Below are 21,433 nucleotides of genomic sequence, written 5' to 3'. Positions count from 1 at the left end.
GGTAATAATAACTGTTTAGCCAATTCAGCAGAATCACACTTCATTTATCGCACACATACATGCAAAATTGAAAAGAAAGAACAGAACATTCTGCACTTTGTACAGAGCACATACACATAGGATATGCAGATGAATGGAAAAGTACAAGGCTCTAGAAAGAGAATATAGTCATCAGCATTCTTTTAAAAAGATTAATAAGTCACAAACTTCTCACTTCTAATATTAATAAAAAATATTCTTTCAGTTAATATGTCAATAATAAAATATTAGGAATAAGGAAAAATATTGATGTTGCTCCTTTAATAAGTAAAAGTACATCTTTTTTTTTTTTTTTAATACACACACCAATAATCTAACACATTAAAGTGTGATAAACATGCAAAAAAACCTGAAGTATTGTGGAGCACACTTCAGGGAGGTGGAAGCTACGCTTCATGATGACCAACCAAGACATGTTCAATACATGGTTGGGTTTTGTGCATGCCAGCAAGTCATTGGCACATTTTTTGAGCTCATCTTTTATTTTTCCTGTCTTTAAAGCACACTAGCCGTTTCCCTGTTAAATACAACATGTGTACTCTCGTTTTTGCAAAATTTTGTTTACTGGATACTTAAAGGATAACTATTGCCAAAATGCAACCTGGGCTGTTTGTTTTACTGTAAACGAGACAAACTTATATCTAAAAGCATAATTACGACAAATGAGCCGTTTTTGAGATTGACCGTGATTTCGTTTTGTGGTCAGTGGCCGGTGAATAGGAATACTAGGGGCATAACTTTGAGCGCATCAAAATGGATATTTTTACAACACTAAGACGCTCAACACACGCCTGGGTATGGCCTGGGTCTCTACACATGAACTCCAGCAATAAGAACATTGTTTGTTAACACAGAGTTTACTAAAAAGAACTTCACTTTCACTGTTTGGGTTTCCGCTCGTCTTGCCAGTCAAGAAGTGTCCATCTCCGAATGCGAATGAATGGACTCCATAGGACCAAATATTAGGCTTATATGAGGCTCTTTTTACAACTAGAAGGTTAATATTGTTGTTCACTTGCGACAAAACAACAAATTAGCCGTGCATTTATATGGAAATATGCTTTAGGAGCTATCCATCCTCGCATTCGGAGATGGACACTTCTTGACTGGCAAGACGAGCGGAAACCCAAACAGTGAAAGTGAGTTGTTCAAAACCTTTCTTTTTAGTAAACTCTGTGTACACAAACAATGTTCTCAATGCTGGAGTTCATGTGTAGAAACCCAGGCCATACTTCCAGCAAAGTTTCATGGTGTGTCGAGCCTTCTTAGTGTCGTAAAAATATGGATTTTGATGCGCTCAAAGTTATGCCCCTAGTACTCCCATTCACCAGCCACTGAACACAAAACGAAATCACGCTCATTCTCAAAAACGACTCGTTTATCGTAATTATGCTTTTAGATATAAGTTTGTCTCGTTTACAGTAAAAAAAACAGCCCAGGTTGCATTTTGGCAATAGATATCCTTTAATGTTAATGGTATTGTTTATACTGGACACATGGGCACCGCTATGGTTTCTGGTCCCCCTGAATATTATATTGACTGACTATTATATTAAGTCATTTATTCGTTCAAACGGCTGATTCATTCAGGAATTCAATAAACAGCACTCTTACGAATGGACCTTTGAATCATTGGTTCACATGATTCGTTCAAAACGCGGATTCATTCAGAAACTAAACACCGCTGTGTTGCTCTGACTTGTGCTATGGCTTCGAAGATAATATGTTCTCTGCAAAATTGAGCAAAAACACCTAATATTGTGTTAAACACATAACACAATATCAACTTCTTATTTACAGAACTGTTGATATTTGGGACGAAATCTGCACTGGTCTGATATAGTTTATCCTGTGGTATAAATACAAGGCAACAATGCATAGCCAACAGGGGCATTTTTGCACCAATATCTTGAATCTTAGGGCATAACTGCATTACTGGAATTGTTGCCCTGAATCACATTTGTCAACGGCTAACTATATGACATGTAAGTAATCTTCCATCCACACTTGCCCCTCTAACACTAGCATTCTCTATTCTATTTCTATTCTTGTTTTATTAATTGATCCTCTAACATTAGCTTTCTTCATTCTTTTTCTAATAGCTTTCTATTCTATGTTCTATTACTGTGTTAGACTAAGACTTGTCACAGGACTTACGTATTATTGCTCTTTTGTTGGTTTTGATTGCAAAAAGCAATTCCTCAGCCCAGTTCCTCATATCTGTATGGGTCCGGTCTTCTGTCACAGTTGAGGATTCACTGGAGAACGCAGGAGTTAATATAAACAAGAACACTCTTTAAATTTAACTCCGGAGTATACAGAGGTTGAACTTAAACACACAGGATAATTAAGTGGCATGGAAATCAAATCAACTTAAACAAGAAGCGGAAACAGACTATAAAAGGAAACACAGGAACTAAGGTAAGGGGGAATACACGGATGTCCATCACCCTAACGCACATAACACCTTGTCTCATTTTTTATTAAAACTGTGAAATGTCTTTAAGGTCATTTAAAACATCGTAAAGAACAGTCTTTGCCATCTCTCCAGTTCTACCGTCTAAATAAAAAGAAAAAAATAAGAAAAAAATATTTTTGGGAGTCTCACTGTAATAATATTTTTATTTGTTACATAGTACACACACACAACATCTCCTCTATTCATGTGTATGTCTTACTAGCAATACACCTCAACCTCACACACATATAGATATGGGTTACTGCCTACGATGTTGACATATCGTCCAAAAATCGGTGCAAACTCAAACGTTTCTGTGCCTGCGTTTGGAATGTCTCCAATGACTGCAGCCCTGTGGAGAAACACAGAGAAAATATCTTTCAGATACTTCTAACAGAGGAATGCTTTTATACAAACACGAAGCATCATATTCAATACCAGTGAACGAATGTGAGATGCCTCTACTTGACAGGACTGAAAACTACAAACTCATGAAAACGCCTAAGAAAGCTAGAGATAGAGAGAGAATGAACCCGTCTAACTTACAGCTTATTGTAGTTGCCGTTGTTTTCCAGGCTGTTGCCGATACGAATCACAGAGCCCTGTAAGTCAGCATTCCCCTCATTATAAGGATGCCTGAGAGCAGTGATGGTAACCTTTCTTATTTTGTAGACTCTCTTCAAGTCAACCCTCCACCAGGATGGACTTCCAGCTTCGGTCAAACTACATGACCTGTGACTGGCGTCTGGATCTCTATTCCCATCTACAGCATATCGGGCGTAATACTGACGAAATACGGAAGACTGGACAGCGTTGGCACCAAGAGCAAGATTCCCTGTTTCCCATTGAAAAACAGAACATGCAAACATTTAAACTAAATCTTACTAAGTGCTTGAATACATAAGTCCCATTGTTAAGAGCATAACTATGGATTATTGGTTTTGGGGCTGCTTTGACATCTCTGGAACATTCGTAAGAGTAAGTGTGTGTTTATTACGGAAAGACATTTCAAAGTTTCAAAGTAACACTCACCCGGGACACAAGTGGGATTGTATTCTGTTGATAAAGTAGAGTAATAAGAGTTAATCACACATGAATGTGCACAGAAACAAATGAAATCACAGACACGTCTTCTCTGTCTTTAAACCTGCTGAAACCTCAACCTCACACAAACTGAGAAATGTTGACATAATGGACTAACTTAAGGGTATAAAGGAAACCAAATGGCACAACCCCAACGAAACAATACAAAACATAAAGCAAAAAACAACAAGTGGGGGACATTTAACAAAGCATAACTGTAAAATTCGTAACAATAAAATATTACATCAACTGGTAAATATCATCAATAGAATATTTCATGATATATTGCATTAATATAATTCAATTACATTTAAATACTCGGCTCAAAATGCTGATACAGATAGAATATTCCCACTCTCAGAATAAATATATGAATTAACATGGTATTAGTGACAAATCTATTACTCTAGACGTACCTGTGGAAACAGCACCACAGAGCCCAGGCAGCAGTGAGAGCAACAGCATCACGATTATCTCCATCCTGACCTGTCTGTGCTCAGTTGAAGTGTGGCTGAACCTCAGATCAATACAGCATATATGCAGTACGTGCGGCAGATGTAGTGCATTAAAAATAAACTTCTCTTCCAAAGAAGAGCGTCAGTAACTCCCACTTCTGTTTCAACATATTAGAAAAAAAGTTTTGTAAGCAATTTTTTTTTTACTTATCTGCAAATGCAGCTTCCTCTATTTCCACAAACACTGGTGACGTGCAAAGAAATGGAAGTACTGTCAAATGAGGTTTTATTTCTCCTGCATTCCTCATATCTTGATCCATGCCTCAACTCTACTGTCTTTACATCGATGTATGGTTTGTTAGGACAGGACAATATTTGTCCAAATATTTACAACTATTTGAAAATTTGGAATCTGAGGGTGCAAAAAAAAAACAAAAAAAAAACTAAATATGTAAAACCTTTTTGTTCAAAGGCATTTCTTAGCAATGCAAATCATTAATCCAAAATTTATTTTTGGTAGGAAATGTACAAAATATGTTAATAGTACATGATCTTTACTTAATATCCTATGGATTTTTAGCATAAAATCGACCATTTTGACCCATTCAGTGTATTGTTGGATATTGCTCAAAATATACCCATGCTACTTCAGACTGGTTTTGTGCTCCAGGTACACATATCTGCTCATACAGTGTAAAAACATAAGTGTACATATGCACAGCCATATATGAACCTTAAACTTAAACGGAGGACTTAAACAATGGTTAAAAACAAAACAACAGTGCTTACATAAATAGTCTACTAGGTTAGTGTTTGATCATGTTGCTATATATATATATATATATATATATATATATATATATATATATTATATTAACATAAATTTGCACTGTATATATTTATGTACGTGTATAAATAAGTTGACACATATATATGGCGTGATAAAACAATGCAAGTTAAGAAAAGAATTCCTTTTGCAATAACAAATTGTACTTTCTTATCTGCACATGCAGCTTTTGTTTACTTTTCCACACATTGGTGACATGCACAAAAATTAAAATATTGCTAAATATTTATAACCTCTTTCTAAATGGCATTTTCAGGAAATGACATCTATTACTATTTCAAGATTCCAGCTAACTTGAAGTTATAAATTTGAAGATAATAAATGATTATCATGTTAGTAACAAATGTCAAAGTTCAGAGAGAAATATGGCACAATGAGTCAAAGTTTGCATAATGACAACTGTATATGCATCTATAAAATTTCCCACCACCCATCTAGACCCCTGTTTATCCTCCGCTCACAATGATAGGTTTTACAGCCCAGTGATTGGAAATGTGTTTTGGAGGTAAAATGTTGAAATGGTTAAAAACCTTGTACTTTCAAACATGAAACAAGGTTTTAGATGGTGCTGTATTTTTATGCATTGTTTAACATCAAAAACATGTTATTCCATGGAATGTCTGCTGGATTCTGATTGGCTGGCAGGTGTGCAGTAAAACCGTTTAATGCACAGGTAGTTCCAAGTCAGTTTAATCACCGTTCTATATTAATGCGCTGCTTTAATTGATGCACGCAAACACACACACAGAGAGAGAGAGAGAGAGAGAGAGAGAGAGGTCGGAGATCGCCTTGTGCTGCGCACATACATAAACTTCTTGTCAGCGTTTGCCTGCGATCCTTATTAAAATATCCTAGATACTATGTCGCTACATTATATTCATCAGCAACGGGGCGGTAAAGATGCTGTTTTTGAATGAATTGTTGTTTGTAGAGAGAGACGCACAGCATGCAGGCAGGTACGCACGCACATTAACACACACACACACACACACACACACACACACACACACACACACACACACACACACACACTCACACACACAACTGTCATCTCTCTTGCCTTCACACTCACTCTTGGTCGATCGATAATCTACTGAAACAAATGCTATTTTTCATTCAAATAAATGTGATTTTACCGGACTATTTAATCTCTGAGTCTGATTTGAAGCGGCCAGAATGCTAGAGCTGCGTGTCACAACTGACGAAAATAACCGTCTTTTTTATCCATTCAGTCAAATTTTGCACCGGTTATTAGCCTCCACGTCGTGCATTTACGCACGGCAAACCGTTGATTATCCCTTACATGATTAGCATGTTGCTAGAATGTTGATAACATGTTATTAACATATTTAACAAGTTACTAGCATGTTGTTAGCAAATTTATATCATGATTAGTATGTTACTAGCATGATTAGCAAGTTACAAGCTTGTTGTTAACATGATTAGAAAGTTACCAGCATGTTGTTAGCATTATTAGCAAGTTGATAGCATGTTTCTAACATGATTAGAATGTCACTAGCATGTTGTTAACATGATTAACAAGTTACTAACAGTTGCTAGCATGATTAGAATGTCGTTAACATGTTTACAGCGTAATTAACATGTTACTAGCATGTAGCATGTTTCTTGTATGTTTAACATGTTACTAGCACACTGTTAGCATCATTTGATCATGATTAGCAAAACTGCCAGTTGCTAGCATTATTAGCATGATTGCGGTTACTAACATGTTGTTAGCATGTTACTAGCATGATTAACAATTTACTAGCATGTTGTTAGCATGTTTCTAGCATGATTAGTAAGTTAATCGCATGATTAGAATGTTACTAGCATATTGCTAGAATGATTAGTGAGTTAATAGCAGGTTTCTAGCATGATTATCATGTCACTAGGATGTTGCTAGCATGATTAGTATGTTAATAACATGTTTCTAGCATGATTAGCATCTTACTAGCATATTGCTAGCATGATTAGTGAGTTAATAGCATGTTTCTAACATGATTAGCATGTTACTAGCATGTTATCATGATTAGCAAGTTAGTTTGAATGAGTTTAAATGGATTAGAAATAGTAGACAGAAGAGATTGTGGGAGTTTTGTCAGTGTGAGTTTGAATAGTCTTGGCTCCTTTGAACATTCCGTCAATGTAAGTCTATGGGATTTTTCCCAGTTTTCATCATTTTTAGGAAGAGCGTCAGTCTGATCAGTTAGAGATCCAGCAGCTGGAGTCAGATCAGTCTGAAGATCTGGCCTGAGTTTGGAGTTTGCAGAGTTAAAGCTCTAGGAGGAATAGTGCTTGGAAAGTTTAGTCTCAGAAGAAGTTTCAGCATTTCAGTAAGTTGGCTTTCTCAAGACTACTCACTAAAGAGAAACGGATGTCGGTAGAGCGAGTCATTTCTTCACCTACATTTATTTGTGTGCACTCGCAATAACAACTAAACATTGTGCTTTTGTAAAATAATTAAAGCAAACAGGATACGTTTCTGCCGTCTCTGTGAACTTGAGCGTCAAACTTCAAAACTCTGTGTATACTTGCCTCACAGACATGAAAATATAGGCTATACTTTTTAATTAACCAATTCATAGCTCCTTCAAAATTATTATATCTGTTGGTGCTCTGTGGAAAGCTTCTATTGTGTGTGCTTTAGGCAATTAAAGGCTCATTGCTATGAATTACATGGTTTAATAATAAATGTGCGACTAATAGTCGATCAGAAAAATCTTCAGTCGAGGGCAGCCCTAATGTTTTTTTTTCTAGGTTTCTCGTTGATGGTGTTATAAGGAAAATCCATTATTATTGCTAAATTTCTCCTCTTTTATCTCAGATTAACTAGAGAGTAAAATAAAAATAAATAGATAGACAATAGATAGACTCTACAAGAGATGACTAAGCATTAGTGATAACACCTGCAGTTAACAAGCAAAATCACTGAGGATAAAAGCGACAGCAAGGACTGAAATTCTGACATTTATTCATGATTTTTCATATCCATGGTTTTATTAGACTGAATAGTCTTTCTCCAGAGGTTTCTAAACCTGATCACACTCTGGAAAACAGCATTTTCTTTTCACAATGAGATTGCAGATGCCGTTTCAGTGTTTTGTTTTGTGTGAAGCTCTTTCCACACTGAGGGCAAATGAATGGCCTCTCTCCGGAATGTTTTTTTAAGTGGACTTTAAGGCTTTCTGTTCGACGGAAACCTTTTCCACACTGCTGACAGGTGTAAGGCTTCTCTCCAGTGTGAATTCTCATGTGGACATTTAGGCTCATCTTTCGAGTGAAACTCTTTCCACACTGTTGGCAGGTGAAGGGGCTCTCTCCAGTGTGAACTCTCATGTGAATTTTAAGATTTCCTTTTAGAGTGAAACTCTTCCCACACTGTTGGCAGGAGTAAGGCTTCTCTCCAGTGTGCACTCTCAAATGGACTTTAAGGCTTATCTTTTGAGTGAAACTCTTTCCACACTGTTGGCAGGTGAAGGGGCTCTCTCCAGTGTGAATTCTCATGTGAATTTTAAGACTTCCTTTTAGAGTGAAACTCTTCCCACATTGTTGGCAGGAGTATGGCTTCTCTCTAGTGTGAACACTCATCTGACACTCCTCTTTCAGTGGCATCCAGTCTAGGGTGAAAAGAAACAAGAAGTTAACACCAGTTTAATGGCACAAAGCAACAATCATGAATAGAGATGTAAAACATCAAATCCGACAACATGTATGCTAGATCCTATATCCTCTAACCAACTACAAATGGTGTAAGACAGATGGCCAGTTTATATTTGTATTTGTTTTTCAAGATGTTGCCGTCTGGATGTTTAATGTTTTATTTGACTAAGTGTACTTCATTGGTATTGACTTATGACTATATCTCTTCTAAACCTTCAAGTCATCTCACACAAACTGCTCAAACAAGTACAAAACAGCTCTCATCACAGTCCCCCTCCCTGACTGATGTCCATTGTCTAAACCATTGGCCGCGCAATGGCCATTTCGGCTAGAAAGCTCAGAAGAGTAGTATACGGGTTAAGGCCTACCAATGAACTGTAAGGAAGGAAAAGAGGTATGGTGTGGCCAAGTATGGTGACCCATACCCAGAATTTGTGCCCTGCATTTAACCTAACACAGCAGTGAAGTGGGCAACAGAGTATGTGAGCGCAGTGGAGAGGCAAAGATTTCCCCTCCGCGTGTTACGGTATGGTGCTGGACGGATGAGACGGGAGACGAGATACAAACAAACGATTACTTTAATATAAATCTTCAGGAAAATCACACTGGAACAAGCAGGAACACAGAGTACATCCACACACGTCAAAACAACATTACAAACCGACAGAGAACTAAAGAAGAGGGCGAGGAGGCTTCGGCAGAGGCGGAGATCTGGAGGTCCGCAGGGGAGCCGGAGCGTCAGAGGATGGAGGCTGTGCCGGAGGGAGGAGTCCTTAGGAGCCGGTGGAACGGAGTGACAAGGCGCAGCCGGAGATGCAGAGTCCTGAGGTGACGAAGGGGTGACGACTGACCAGGGCGAAGCCAGAGAGACCAGGAAGCCCGGTGGAGCTGGTGGACCGACGGGCGATGATGGAGAGGAGGGCGCTGGGAGCCGTGGTGGAGCCCCAGGGTTGGAGGGCCTAGGTGGAGTTCTGAACTCTGAGACTTCAGGCGGAGACGAAAGGTCCTCCATGACACCGATGGAAGCTGCTAGACCCGCGGCGAGCCAAAAGTGTATACTTGCCTCACAGACATGAAAATATAGGCTATACTTTTTAATTAACCAATTCATAGCTCCTTCAAAATTATTATATCTGTTGGTGCTCTGTGGAAAGCTTCTATTGTGTGTGCTTTAGGCAATTAAAGGCTCATTGCTATGAATTACATGGTTTAATAATAAATGTGCGACTAATAGTCGATCAGAAAAATCTTCAGTCGAGGGCAGCCCTAATGTTTTTTTTTCTAGGTTTCTCGTTGATGGTGTTATAAGGAAAATCCATTATTATTGCTAAATTTCTCCTCTTTTATCTCAGATTAACTAGAGAGTAAAATAAAAATAAATAGATAGACAATAGATAGACTCTACAAGAGATGACTAAGCATTAGTGATAACACCTGCAGTTAACAAGCAGAATCACTGAGGATAAAAGCGACAGCAAGGACTGAAATTCTGACATTTATTCATGATTTTTCATATGCATGGTTTTATTAGACTGAATAGTCTTTCTCCAGAGGTTTCTAAACCTGATCACACTCTGGAAAACAGCATTTTCTTTTCACAATGAGTTTGCAGATGCCGTTTCAGTGTTTTGTTTTGTGTGAAGCTCTTTCCACACTGAGGGCAAATGAATGGCCTCTCTCCGGAATGTTTTTTTAAGTGGACTTTAAGGCTTTCTGTTCGACGGAAACCTTTTCCACACTGCTGACAGGTGTAAGGCTTCTCTCCAGTGTGAATTCTCATGTGGACATTTAGGCTCATCTTTCGAGTGAAACTCTTTCCACACTGTTGGCAGGTGAAGGGGCTCTCTCCAGTGTGAACTCTCATGTGAATTTTAAGATTTCCTTTTAGAGTGAAACTCTTCCCACACTGTTGGCAGGAGTAAGGCTTCTCTCCAGTGTGTACTCTCAAATGGACTTTAAGGGTTTTTTTCAGTTTAAATCCCATTCCACACTGAGGACAAATTAATAGCTTGTCTCTGGAATGTTTTTTTAAGTGGACTTTAAGGCTTTGTTTTCGACTGAAACCTTTTCCACACTGCTGACAGGTGTAAGGCTTCTCTCCAGTGTGAATTCTCATGTGGACATTTAGGCTCATCTTTCGAGTAAAACTCTTTCCACACTGTTGGCAGGTGAAGGGGCTCTCTCCAGTGTGAACTCTCATGTGAATTTTAAGATTTCCTTTTAGAGTGAAACTCTTCCCACACTGTTGGCAGGAGTAAGGCTTCTCTCCAGTGTGCACTCTCAAATGGACTTTAAGGCTTATCTTTTGAGTGAAACTCTTTCCACACTGTTGGCAGGTGAAGGGGCTCTCTCCAGTGTGAATTCTCATGTGAATTTTAAGACTTCCTTTTAGAGTGAAACTCTTCCCACATTGTTGGCAGGAGTATGGCTTCTCTCTAGTGTGAACACTCATCTGACACTCCTCTTTCAGTGGCATCCAGTCTAGGGTGAAAAGAAACAAGAAGTTAACACCAATTTAATGGCACAAAGCAACAATCATGAATAGAGATGTAAAACATCAAATCCGACAACATGTATGCTAGATCCTATATCCTCTAACCAACTACAAATGGTGTAAGACAGATGGCCAGTTTATATTTGTATTTGTTTTTCAAGATGTTGCCGTCTGGATGTTTAATGTTTTATTTGAGTGTACTTCATTGGTATTGACTTATGACTATATCTCTTCTAAACCTTCAAGTCATCTCACACAAACTGCTCAAACAAGTACAAAACAGCTCTCATCACAGTCCCCCTCCCTTACTGATGTCCATTGTCTAAACCATTGGCCGCACAATGGCCATTTCGGCTAGAAAGCACAGAAGAGTAGTATACGGGTTAAGGCCTACCAATGAACTGTAAGGAAGGAAAAGAGGTATGGTGTGGCCAAGTATGGTGACCCATACTCAGAATTTGTGCCCTGCATTTAACCCAACACAGCAATGAAGTGGGCAACAGAGTATGTGAGCGCAGTGGAGCGGCAAAAATTTCCCCTCCGCGTGTTACGGTATGGTGCTGGACAGATGAGACGGGAGACGAGATACAAACAAACGATTACTTTAATATCAATCTTCAGGAAAATCACACTGGAACAAGCAGGAACACAGAGTACATCCACACATGTCAAAACAACATTACAGACCGACAGAGAACTAAAGAGGAGGGCGAGGAGGCTTTGGCAGAGGCGGAGATCCGGAGGTCCGCAGGGGAGCCGAAGCGACAGAGGATGGAGTCTGTGCCGGAGGGAGGAGTCCTTAGGAGCCTGTGGAACGGAGTGACGAGGCGCAGCCGGAGATGCAGAGTCCTGAGGTGACGAAGGGGTGACGACTGACCAGGGCGAAGCCAGAGAGACCAGGAAGCCCGGTGGAGCTGGTGGACCGACGGGCGATGATGGAGAGGAGGGCGCTGGGAGCCGTGGTGGAGCCCCAGGGTCGGAGGGCCTAGGTGGAGTTCTGAACTGTGAGACTTCAGGCGGAGATGAAGGGTCCTCCATGACACCGATGGAAGCTGCTAGACCCGCGGCGAGCCAACTGCACAGGTGGAAGACTGAGGGTGAGCAGAGGGGATGTCAGGGGACAACGGTGACCAGACAGATGTTGACATAGGCAGAAGAGGGAGGGTGGGTGGGAATTCCATACCGACAGGCAGATCATGACAGGTAGATATTTCCATAAAAATGTCTATTAAATCCCCTGGTGGCGATGTTAAAATTCGGCACTGTAGAACGTGCAAAGGCAGCTGACCGGGTAGTGCGTGTGTGGTACGAGGTGCACAAAGTCTCTGGTGTGGTCCTCAAGAGCGATTTCCCTGCTCCAGTAGAAGGAGGAGGACAGCGGGGTTATCCATAATAAAAATAAAAAACAGAAAACAAACACTGAGAAAAACCGGAAAATAAAGCAGGGAAAAAAAATGTCGGTCGATCTTTTCTGTTACGGTTTGGTGCTGGACGGATGAGACGGGAGACGAGATACAAACAAAGAGTACTTTTTGTGAAGTTTGAGATATTTTCTTCTTATAAATAATGATTTCAAATTATTTTTTGCATTATGATTATAGTCAATCCTAAACTGCACTGTACTGACAAACCCAAGAGGCAGTTTATAGATATGTTTGTGTGTGTTTATTTTACAGTCTTGATGTTTTAGAGTGTCACCACTTCACTGCTGTGAGCTTTTTCTGCATTATGACTGAATTATTGAATGGATTTCACATATTCTCAAACGTTTGCTCTATTACAGACACAGTAGTTTTATTGATGTGTGTGTGTGTATAAGTGTGTGTGTGTGTGTGCGTGTCTGTGTGTGACTGGATGTGTCTAAATCACACTCCTGATGTTTTATAATATCATCCCTTCACTGCAGTGTACTTTTTTATAGTTTTGTGTCTGATTTGTCGATTGTGCACACAGATAATCTCTGAATTGCTGTGTTTTCGTCTTTTTCCCATTCATTTCCTATGGTCGGTCATTTCTGACCGAAGATCATTAGTGTGACTATTTTTTTTACGCCCACTTAGCCTTTTCGAATCATGTCGTAATTTTTTTCTGTGTTCACATTCCCAGTGCCATAAAAGTCACCAAGTTTCATATAATTCCGATGAAGCTGTGATTTTTAAAAAATCAAAATGTAAAATGTTCCGGTCAGAAAAGACCGAAGAGCGCTCAAGGGACCGAAAGAGAACTAAAGACTTAGACAGATTTATAAAGGTTAACTAATCATTGCAGATGGGTGAAGGGGATGACGCTAATGAGGGTAAACCAAAGCAGACAGATCGACGGGGGGAGACAATGGGAGAAACCAAATACATAAACAGACAGAACTGTGACACAGCGCTCTGTGCATTTCATAAACATTTCGCTCCAGCTCTGCTTAGGGTTCACCATTTCCCGCTCCACTCTTCGCTCAATGATATCAGAACAGTCCTGTTCATAACATATATTAAAATAAAAAATAAAGAAATAAAATAACAGGACAGTTTGGAACACTAGTGTGCAAACTTTGTTCTTACCACATGCCAAGCTAATAACATTGTCAGCATTAAAAGTGTATAATTGCTGCTTTTTGCAGTGCAACGTTTGTAATGAAAACAACAATACGTTTTAGTTACGTCAGTTATTTTACCTACAGATCACTGCGCTTCTTACAGATTTCTGCTCATTCGAAATCGGATACCATTACGTTTGTTTTAATGCATTATTGACAGAGCGATTGTGTGTGAATAAGTGTTGTACCCATTTAAATCATGCTTTCACCTGAAAATATTCAGTATCTAGTAGGAACAAACTAATTCCTTGTGAACTATAATTTACCGCTCACGTCTATTGCCGTCAACATAGCCTTCACATTCTTTCTGATTTGAGTGATCCATCTCTATCAAGCTAGCTTAATATGTTTAACATGTGAATTCTTGCTTAATATGCAGTTATATTACGGACAGTTGGCATGAATTGTACTCATAATGGAGTGAGTGTAAACCACGACACTCCGACTTAATTCCGCTCCTCCGTCCATTCAAAATCACACCACTCCACTCCACTCCACTCCGTTCACATACTCTGGTGGGCAGCCAATGCTCTTGACACCGGGGGAGCAGTTGTGGGTTCGGTGCCTTGCTCAAGGGTCTCAACTCAGTCGTGGTATTGAGGGTGGACAGAATCCTACCGACAATTCCTGCTGGACGTGAGACTCGATCCCACAACCTTTGGTTTACAAGTCCGACTCTCTAACCATTAGGCCTCAACTACCCAAGTGAAGTACACCTGAAACCAGTACAAGAATGAATTGTTCCCTTGTTTCCAACCGCAGCAGCTCCATACTGCTCTCCCCACGTTCACCGTGGAAAAGTGCGTTCAGGACATCTCTGGGTATGGGACATGTCCTTGATCAATGCCAGGCCAGTGGTAAATAACACTGTTATTATAAATTATTTTATCTTGGATTCCAGATTTTTTACTGAAACTTGGCTTATGATATGGGACTTAAGGCTGGGACACACCAAGCCGACTTCAAATAACTAGCGGCGACGAAAGAGTTCTCACTTTCCGTGATGTTGAATCTGGGAATTCGTGCTGATTTGAGCCCTACGTGTGGAACACACCAAACAGACTAACCGAAACACATACTGCCCGACGAGAGAGTGTGTGTCCCGGCCTATAAGCCAATTTTTTGAACTGCTGCCAACAAACAGTTTGTTCTGTAATTCTTTTAGTACTATGGGTTGAGGTGGAGATCTGACCTCCATCTATAAAGACACTTTTTCTTGACTTGTCACTTTAATTTAGCAGTTTTGAATTGCCGTTATTTGCTCTGGAATTTGATGGTCCATTCTCGGGCAGTAGTTGCCTAATGGTTAGAGAGTCGAGTCTTGTAACCTGAAGGTTGTAGGTTCGAGTCTCTGGTCCAGCAGGGATTGTAGTTGGGGGGAGTAAATGTACAGCGCTCTCCACCCTCAATACCACGACTGAGGTGAGACCCTTGAACCCCCAACTGCTCCCCGGGCGCCACAGCAATAGTGGTCCGAGTGTGTGTCCACCTGGACGGGTCAAATTCAAAGCACGGATTTAGAGTATGGGTCACCATACTTGGCCACACATCATGTCCTATTGTAACAAGGGAGATCTGGAGACTGATGTGTGGATCCAAACGCAGGCTTTATTAGAAGACGTGGTCAAACAGACAGGGTCAAACACCAGCAAACAATCACAACGAGGATAATCCAGAGAGTAGTCCAGAAACCAAATGGGCAGTCAGAGTAAAAAGGAACACAAATGAAACAAACAAATAAAACAAGGCTAAACTAAGAACTAAAACTAGACTGAAACTAGAAAATAAAGACTGAAACTAGACTGAAACTAGAAAACAAAACCAGGAATAAACTAGGAAACTAAGAAAACACAGAGACTGGGAAACTGGGAAAACGCTTGGTAAAGGTACACAGGAGAAACGCAATACTTCACACTGAGTGTGTGTGCTGAGCCAGCCTTTATGGCAGACAAACAGGAAGTAACCAGCGAAGCAGCAGAGGGAGCAGCAACAGTCAGTGAGGGGCAGGGCTGGTGTGACACCTATCCTCTTCTTTAATAGCAGTGATTTATCATCCTCTGTAATTCTGGGAGATTTTAATGTTCATGTTTGTTGTACTGATGACCTTTTAGCTAAGGACCTTATCAACTTATTACATGCTTATGTTATACAGTAGTCAACATTTGAAGTGGATTAAAGTTGTCCTAAGACAAGAAATTGGCATTGTTTTGGTTTTATGACAACTTTGATGAAAGGTTTTGATCCACTTCAAATGTGGACTACTGTAGTGCTACTTACTGGTCATTGCCCATACCCATCAGCATGGACATATACTTAATTTAGTATTGCTGCATGGTTCTTCTGTCTGTGACCTTGAGCTGTGTGAAAATGTTTTTTTTTTCTGACCACGAGACTGTTATGTTTATGGTTCCTTGTGGTTTTTTTTTAATCTTTCAAATCGTACTTTATCTGCTCACCAGTCATGGTTAACTGCCTCTGCCACTCTGCCATTTTTCTTAGCTTTCTGTGAAGCCACTCTATCCCTCTGTGATTCCCAAATAGATCTGAGTGCTGAGGAGCTCCTATTCAGGTTTAATTCCATCTCTGCAAATGTCTTAGACTCAATGGCACCTTTATAGACTGGTCTGAGCCCTGGGTAAATGATACCATATGCTCACTCAAGAATGTCTGCAGAAGAGCAGAGCATAAATGGGGAAAAGACAAACTGCAGGGGTCTCATTCATATAACTCTCCGTAGTTTTCACAAAAGTTTTGAGATTCATAAAACCATGCATACACCAGAACTGCATGGATGAAGGAACACCATCTACAGCTCAATCTAGCAAAGACTGAACTCCTCATCTTTCCTGCCACTCCATCTTTACAACATGACTTCTCCATCCAGTTAGGTTCATCAACAATTACCCCATCGACTTCAGCCAGAAATCTGGGAGTGATCTTTGACGACCAATTGATCTTTAAAGATCACATTGCTAAAACTGCTAGATCCTGCAGGTTTGCATTGCACAACATCAGAAAGATCAGGCCCTTCCTAACAGAGCATGCTACACAACTCCTCGTACAGGCCCTGGTCATTTCCAGGCTGGACTACTGCACTGCTCTTTTAGCTGGTCTTCCAGCATGTACAATCAGACCTCTACAAATGATTCAGAATGCAGCAGCACGACTGGTCTTCAATGAGCCCAAAAAGGCCCATGTCACACCGCTCTTCATATCCCTGCACTGGCTACCGGTTACAGCTCGCATCAAATTCAAGACACTGATGCTGGCCTATAGGACAGCCACCGGATCATCACCTGCCTACCTCCATTCACTACTACACATCTACACTCCTTCCAGAAGACTGAGATCCTCTAGTGAAAGACGCCTCATTGTACCACCACAGAGGGGTATGAAATCACTTTCCAGAACAATTCGTTCAACGTTCCTACCTGGTGGAATGATTTTCCCACCCCTATCCGGAATTCAGTCTCCTTAACAGCTTTCAAGCGACTGCTGAAAACCCATCTTTTTCGCCACTATGTGACGCTATAAAAAAAAAAAAAAAAAAAAAAAAAATCTCTCTTTCTTGATCTTCCCCTTCTAGCCTGCACTTTTCTAACAACGCCTGATATATGGTATTTTTGAGCACTTCCTATGTTGATCTGCCTCCTTAGGATGAATCACTTGTTATATTCCCACTTGTTAGTCGCTTTGGATAAAAGCGTCTGCTAAATGAATAAATGTAAATGTAATGTAAATGTAGAACTAGGGGTGGGAATCTTCAGGCACTTAATGATCCAAATCCAATTATGAGAGATCCGATTCCAAAACGATTCTTGATCTACATTTTTTCCCCAATTAATTCTTCTGCTGTGCAAATACATCTTTACAACTTTACATTTTAAGTAAATGTAAAATTGCTGTTTATATGCTTTTTGTGTATAGTTGGAATCTCTGTATGTCAGTACTGCCATCCGAAAAGTACGGCTGTGAATCTTCACTGTTTTCACGATTCAATTTAATTACACAATTCTCAATATAATATTGAACCACTCGGTACGACATCCCCGGTTCAATACGCGCTTGTGAATTTTTCCGGTTTTACGTGTAAATAATTTATGTGCGTTTTATTTCTCTCCGAATTGACTGTTTGTGTTTGCCTGTAAGTCTACGAGCTGAGAGTAAATATTCAATCACTATGCACTAAAGTTAGGGGGCGCTTAACCATCATTCCACACTTTAACATGCGAGCGGCGGTGAAGTGAGGCAACAGTACGAGGAAGCGTCGGCGTCTTTCAAATCCGCGATGTGGGGACATTTTCAGTTTTGCCGTTGAGTATAATGCCGAGGAAGAAAAAACGGTGAACAAAAAAAAATTACTGTGTGCAAGCATTGTTTTACACGTATTATAGCCTACTCAAACGGAAACACTTCCAACATGACTGCAGCACCATCACCCAGCAATATCACTGTCTGAAGGAGGATAGCAGAGAAAGTAATACTGGAGTACTGTTAAGTTTAATTAAGATGGTTTATTTATGTTTACTGAAGTACAAATATGTTTATTTGAAATGGTCAAATTATGTTTATTTTCAAAATGTAGGAATTTATGTGTTCCCCAGTTCGGGCTAGCAGCAGCTGTGAGATTTCAGTGTTATTTTATTTATTTATTTTTATTATACAACAGCCTACACTAGGAACTAGTGTACTTTTCTTGGCTTTTAAGTAAAATAAAGGAGTACTGCAATAAATCGCTTTTATTTTTTTCTCCTTAACCTCTTACTGTTCCAATTGCCTGAGCATAGAATTAAAAAAAAACAAAAACAAAAAAAAAACACTTATGTGTCAAGCCTTCAGAACCGAACCGAACCGAAAACCGTGTTAAAAAAGAAAGGTATGTATTGAATTTTGTGTGTACGTGACGCTTATAAATGAGACCCCTGGTTGTCTCTAAACTTTCTGTATTTTTTCTTTTGATTTCTTTTTATTTTTAATTTTAAAGTAAATCAGACGTTGTTTTGGACCTTCAGATTCAATTCATGGTCCCAACATAAATCTTGGTGTTAAGATATCAGTGAAAAATGAGTGAAAGTGTTTTTGAGGAGTTTCAGTTGCAAATTCTTTCAAAAGTGAAGTCATTTCCCTCTTCCAAATATTTTGAGTTATCTATCCATTTATTTAGTGTAAACTCTTGATAACGGGACAGTGCAAGTCTGGTAATACTGCAAATAGAACAGAATACTTGATAACGTCAGTCCGCTCGCACTGGTTACTGCAATTTTCCTTACTGTACTTACAAAATTCAATGAAACGAAATGATATATCGAACAGCATTGTTTGTTAAAGTTATACATATATGAGTGTATATATACATGAATGCCTGTTATTACAGAATGACTGCAGACTGAGAATGAAACCAACCTGTTTGTTCCTCAGTATCTTCATGTTTGACTCTGATAGCTTCTTCAACCTTCACGTCTTCACTCTCCTCTTTAATAAACACCATCTCTGTTTGTTGTTCCTCAGGATCTTCATGTTTGACTCTGAATGTTTCTTCAATCTTCACGTCTTCACTCTCATCTTTAACAAACGTCATCTTTATATCAGTGTGTCACGTGTATCTCAGTCGCTTTACCAGGAGTTTTCTGTGTGTTTAAGAGGAGAATAATTAACAGACAGAAGAAGAAATGTACACTAAATCTCTGGGTGCATCTCAATCAGCTCCCTAGTTCAGTAGTCAGCACACTAGTAAGGGAGTCAGTCAGAATGAATGGACTTAAATGACCTGAATTAGATTAAATAAACACTCAAAACTAGCACTACAAATTAATAGAAGAATGCAAATTGTGCAAAATCTAAACTTGGAAACTTTTTTTTTCCTTTTTTGGGAACTTTGGAAAGATTTTCTTCACATTTGGCTGAAAACCCAGCTGTTAACAGTTTGAAAAAGCTGTATTTGTTTATCATTTCTTGCCAGTGAACAAACCATGTGTTTATGATGATCAGAGAGTCAGAGACTGAAATGAAATGCATGTTTACTCACAAAAAAGTATTGTTATTAGAAACATTACAGTGTTACATTCATCAACTATTAACTCAATTCACAGTTCTCTATATAATTATCAGAGTAAGTTATTTTAGTTTAAACACTTTAAATGATTACAACCAAACCTTTCTTCAGCAGAAACACAGATGCAGGAGTGTGGCGCAGCCTTATGACATCATCTCACCTCAACAAAATAAAAGTCCTCTTCACACAATAGAAATTCACACACAGAAAACACATTCAAATGGTCAGATAATGGATTTATTTAAAGGATAAATCAGAAATGCAGAGATTTTTTCAAAAGTTTTGGCTTATATCTAAATGTGAATTGTGAAGTTATTGCAATTATAACACCAACTACTGAGCATTTGTGATATTCTCCTCAAGTATCTTGATCTTCATATTACAAAGGATTAAATAGATCTTTGAATATTTCAAACTCATTAAGAATTTGTAGTTTATATGATATAGTTATATTTAGTTCTACTGTTTAATTTATTAAATATAACTCAATCTTTATTATAATTTGTATAAATATATATATATATATATATATATATATATATATATATATATATATATATATATATCCATCTTATTCCATCTCACTTTCTCCATAGAATATAAAGCCAAAACATAAAATCGAATTTCCTCTTTTATTAAGAGTCAGTGGTTGTAAAGCATTATACTGATGGGTTTAAAAGAATTGATTTTGACTGAAATGGAAAATCTCTACAGGTATGTCAGTCACAGGGCAACAGAAATACATGTTATAATGTTAGTAGAGTTTTGAGAAGAAAATACCTCGAATATCAGTTCCTCTCAGATGAAGATCAGGAGACTCTCCAGCAGATTCTTGATTGAGATCAAACTCTGTTCAAGCAGAGAAACGCTGTAGTTTGACTGAGATTTCAGGAGGCCGTCCTCACAGATGAAGACAAAGCAAACAAAGCACTGAAAGGATGTCAGCAGTTCTAGGAAGAGCTCAGACTCATCAGCAGATCTTCAGTACTCATTATCATAGACATCAGGGAAAGCACACCTTCAGACGCTGCTTTCACACTCAACTATGAGAACAATTAAACACATCAGACACAAACATCAACAGACAATAAGGACAAAAGATGATGATTTTACAGTCGAGTTCACACACACCTTATTTACAGTTTAAGATTTTAAGTGACATCTCTTGCTGACTTTCCAAGGCTACCATTTAGCATGGACTAAAATAATTGTCTTTTGTAGTTACATTAAATTTCTAAATAATAACTATATCCATCCCTTCCAAATTGAAATTGTGAAATTATGTTATTGAAATGACAGATCATCTTTCCATGTCCAATTGTAAATAAATTAACCAAGGTCTTTGTGTGCATTACATTTATTCATGTGCCTTTGTTAGAGATGAAACATGCAGTATTTGGAAAGATTAGGGAGAATACAAATACTGGTTATAAACGGTATGTATATTCTTGCGGAAATTCTTTACACTTAAGGATAAATTTATCAAGATCCAACCTTTCAAAACTTTATACAGATGATATAAAGTGGGTACCGCGTCTGCAAAATGCATTTGAAGCTTTGACCACTGAGTGGCGCTTTAACCACAAGTTATCAAGCCGACGCATCAAAGCTGTTATTTATATAATATGAATCATGTGTTATATTAGCAGACCACTTGGGGTCTGCTCATCAGAAAAAAACAGAATCTAGTTGCATAGTTTGTTCAATATTAAATCCTAAATCCTGAAATAAATGTTCCCAGTTTACACAATCAATTGC

General features: G+C 38.9%; 2 protein-coding genes across 2 annotated transcripts in view; both read right to left on the bottom strand.

Annotated features, from left to right (window-relative positions):
• Positions 1 to 19,245, bottom strand: part of LOC141332944 (uncharacterized) — a 28,440-nt gene extending 9,195 nt beyond the window's left edge. The window contains exons 1-4 of the mRNA XM_073837902.1: positions 19,027 to 19,245; positions 10,113 to 11,023; positions 9,204 to 9,605; positions 7,928 to 8,518 (exon numbers count right to left, since the gene is read on the bottom strand). Of these exons, the coding sequence (XP_073694003.1) occupies positions 7,928 to 8,518; positions 9,204 to 9,605; positions 10,113 to 11,023; positions 19,027 to 19,201 (2,079 nt within the window). The 5' untranslated portion in view covers positions 19,202 to 19,245. The remainder of the gene's footprint in view (positions 1 to 7,927; positions 8,519 to 9,203; positions 9,606 to 10,112; positions 11,024 to 19,026) is intronic.
• Positions 2,643 to 4,107, bottom strand: LOC141334024 (fucolectin-5-like). Its single transcript, XM_073839171.1, has 4 exons — positions 3,997 to 4,107; positions 3,530 to 3,553; positions 3,044 to 3,332; positions 2,643 to 2,849 (listed from the first exon to the last, which is right to left on the bottom strand). The coding sequence occupies exons 1-4, from the start codon at positions 4,058 to 4,060 to the stop codon at positions 2,717 to 2,719; spliced, it is 510 nt and encodes a 169-aa protein (XP_073695272.1). The 5' UTR covers positions 4,061 to 4,107; the 3' UTR covers positions 2,643 to 2,716.
• Positions 19,246 to 21,433: the final 2,188 nt, after the last annotated feature.

Source organism: Garra rufa, chromosome 4, assembly GCF_049309525.1.
Source record: "Garra rufa chromosome 4, GarRuf1.0, whole genome shotgun sequence".
NCBI lineage: Eukaryota > Metazoa > Chordata > Actinopteri > Cypriniformes > Cyprinidae > Garra > Garra rufa.
This window is presented reverse-complemented; position numbering and strand designations above follow the sequence as displayed.

Coding starts and splice junctions, on each gene's coding strand:
- LOC141334024 (XM_073839171.1), bottom strand. CDS start 4,060: ATGGAGATAATCGTGATGCTGTTGCTCTCACTGCTGCCTGGGCTCTGT. Junction 3,333..3,529: donor CAATCCCACTTGTGTCCCGG/GTGAGTGTTACT, acceptor AATGGGAAACAG/GGAATCTTGCTCTTGGTGCC. Junction 2,850..3,043: donor AACGGCAACTACAATAAGCT/GTAAGTTAGACG, acceptor GTTTCTCCACAG/GGCTGCAGTCATTGGAGACA.